We start from the raw sequence: 2,649 nt of genomic DNA, 5'->3' as shown, positions 1-2,649 counted from the left end.
TCAACTGGTGGTATCCAGATCTCAGATCTATCTTAGAGAACACCCTAGCACCCTTCAACTGATCAAACAAGTCATCTATTCGTGGAAGTGGGTACATGTTCTTCACAATCACTTTATTCAATTGACGATAATCGATGCACAAACAAAAGGTGCCATCCTTCTTCTTTACAAACAATACCGGAGCTCCCCAGGGTGAGTTACTAGGCCGGATAAAGCCTTTATCTAACAATTCTTGAAGCTAGACCTTCAGTTTCGCCAATTCCATAGGAGCCATCCTATAAGGAGACTGGGATATAGGAGAAACTCCTGGAATAGTTTCTATGGAAACTTCAATTTCTCTAACTTGAGGTAATCCCGGCAACTCTTCTGGGAATACATCTCGAAAACTCTCTTACAACAGGAATACTAGTCAAATCTATGCTTCCCTTTTCCAGCTCTCTTACATGGGCTAACTAAGCACAACAACCCTTCCTCGGTAATTTTCTAGCCACCAAGATTGAGATTACACAACTTGGAATTATTTTTCTTTCCCCTTTAAACACTACTCTTTTATCACCTATTCCTTGGATTGTCACCGTCTTGGTGAAACAATCCACTTGTGCCTTATGTTTACTTAGCCAATCCATACCCAGAATTACATCAAAATCATATAGCTCTAACAGCATAAGATCTACCCTCAGTTCTAACCCCCCCAATATATAGTTTTACCCCTCTTAAATATCATCAATATGTATATTCTCCCCTAGAGGTGTACTAACGGTCACTCCTACACCCAAGTTACTAGATAACACATGCAAGTTATTCACAATTCTATAAGATACAAAGGAATGACTAGCTCCAGGGTCAATTAAAGCATAAACGTGCATTGTATCTAACTGTAAGGTACCTGCCACCACATCTGGTACAGCTCCCACATCCTCGTAGGTCATGTGGTATACCCGACCCTGAGTCCTCCCCTCCTGATTTCTGGGCCTCCCACGAGTAGCACTCATCCCTGACTGGGTAGGCCTGATAGGACAATTGACTGTCACCGATTGTTGTTGGCTCTGAACCTCAATCCTCTGACCATGGGCTCCCTCGGTAGTACGAGGACAATCCTTCTTCCTGTGACTCGTGTCCCCACAATAGTAACAGCCTCTTCCTACATGTGGGCACTCTTTCCATCAATGCCCCTCACCTCTACAAATATAACATCTCCCCGGCATCGCAGAGCAATCTCCAGGGTGTCGCTGCTCACCTCTGACAAAATAGATATACTGGTCCTTTTTGCTCTGTAGACCCTCCAGCAGTTTTGACTCCCTGTCTAGACTATCCTCCTCAAGCTCCTCTTCCACTGACCCGTCTAGATCCTCCTAAGCTCCCTCCTAGGATGAAACTCCCGCCCATTTTCTAGAACTGACTTGATGATTGCCCACTCTTCTCTTTCTTTAGGAGAGGAGGTCTCCTAGTTAAAAACTCAAAATCTCTCCTCTTAGCTCCAATTACCTGACTCTGCTCGACCACTGGTTTTAGGGTATCCCTTATTACCCTCTCCATACCCTGAGTTGCCCGTACCAATTCCCGCACAGACTGAAACTGCATGGCTATCAATATCATCCTCAGTTCCCGCCTTAGTCCATCACGGAACCTCTCAACCCTGTGGTGCTCTGTGGGAAGGTAGGTGGAGGCAAAAGCTGCTAAGTCCTGAAATCTCCTCTCATACTCCAGAACTGTCAAATCTCCCTGCCTCAAATCCAAGAACTCCTGTTCTTTCTCCTTCCTATGTTCCCAAGAATAGTACCTCTCCTCAAACTCTTCACGAAAGTCCCTCCATCTCAATACCTCCCCTGATCTCCTCTCTCTAATGGTCTCCCACCAAGAGTGGGCACTATCAACCAATAGCTGAGTCACACAATCCACTCGTAGCTCCTCTAGCACCTGCATCTGATTTATAACTCTTTCCACTTTCCTCAGCCAATGCCTAGCAACATCAGCATCCTCTTCACCACCGTAAGTCATACAACCCATCTCTCTCATACCCTTCACCCATTGCACTATAGTGACTACTCCCCCTGATCTAGGAGCTGTACCGGAGGCTCCCGCTACCATTCCTACTACTACAGCTCTGACTATATGTTCCATAAAAGCAGGATCTGAAAATGGGTTTGATACAGCTATCGGTTCCACTGGTGGGGGTATATTATCTCCCCCCCGTCTGTCTGATACCTCGGGCATGGACACATCTGCCTGATGGGACAACGAATCATCTTGAAGTCTCACTGACTCGCCAGCTTCAGAGTACACTGATGTTGCAGGTATATAAGAGGAGGTGTCTGCCAAGGGATCCCAGTCTGGATCACTTTCATTTCGAAAACTCTGGTCACTTCCCCGAACTGGGTATGGATCAATTATGGCTCCTTGCCTTGTTCTCACCATCCTGAAACACATTTCAAAATCATATAATCATTCTTGTACTCGGAATAGCAACCTGGGCTCTGATACCAAATGTAACATCCCCCATTCCGGGATAAAAACAACACTCTCATGTCAACCAAATACAGAGTAAATTTTTTTTTTCCTTATATATATATTCATGGTTTTCATATTAAAATTTACCGAAATTTCGACGGAGTCCCCCCTATACCGGAAGGTCCCAAGTTATCGACATGT

At 45.0% G+C, this 2,649-nt stretch overlaps 1 protein-coding gene across 1 annotated transcript; it reads right to left on the bottom strand.

Annotated features, from left to right (window-relative positions):
* Positions 1-238: 238 nt before the first annotated feature.
* LOC112328236 (uncharacterized) lies at positions 239-2,415 on the bottom strand. Its single transcript, XM_024605688.2, has 4 exons — positions 1,486-2,415; positions 1,238-1,352; positions 887-1,141; positions 239-366 (listed from the first exon to the last, which is right to left on the bottom strand). Exons 1-4 carry the CDS (start codon positions 2,413-2,415, stop codon positions 239-241), a joined length of 1,428 nt encoding a protein of 475 aa, XP_024461456.1.
* Between the last annotated feature and the right edge of the window lie 234 nt (positions 2,416-2,649).

This window comes from Populus trichocarpa, chromosome 7, assembly GCF_000002775.5.
Source record: "Populus trichocarpa isolate Nisqually-1 chromosome 7, P.trichocarpa_v4.1, whole genome shotgun sequence".
Taxonomy (NCBI): Eukaryota; Viridiplantae; Streptophyta; class Magnoliopsida; order Malpighiales; family Salicaceae; genus Populus; species Populus trichocarpa.
Note: the sequence above shows the minus strand (reverse complement) of the source record. Positions and strands in the feature narration are given on the sequence as shown.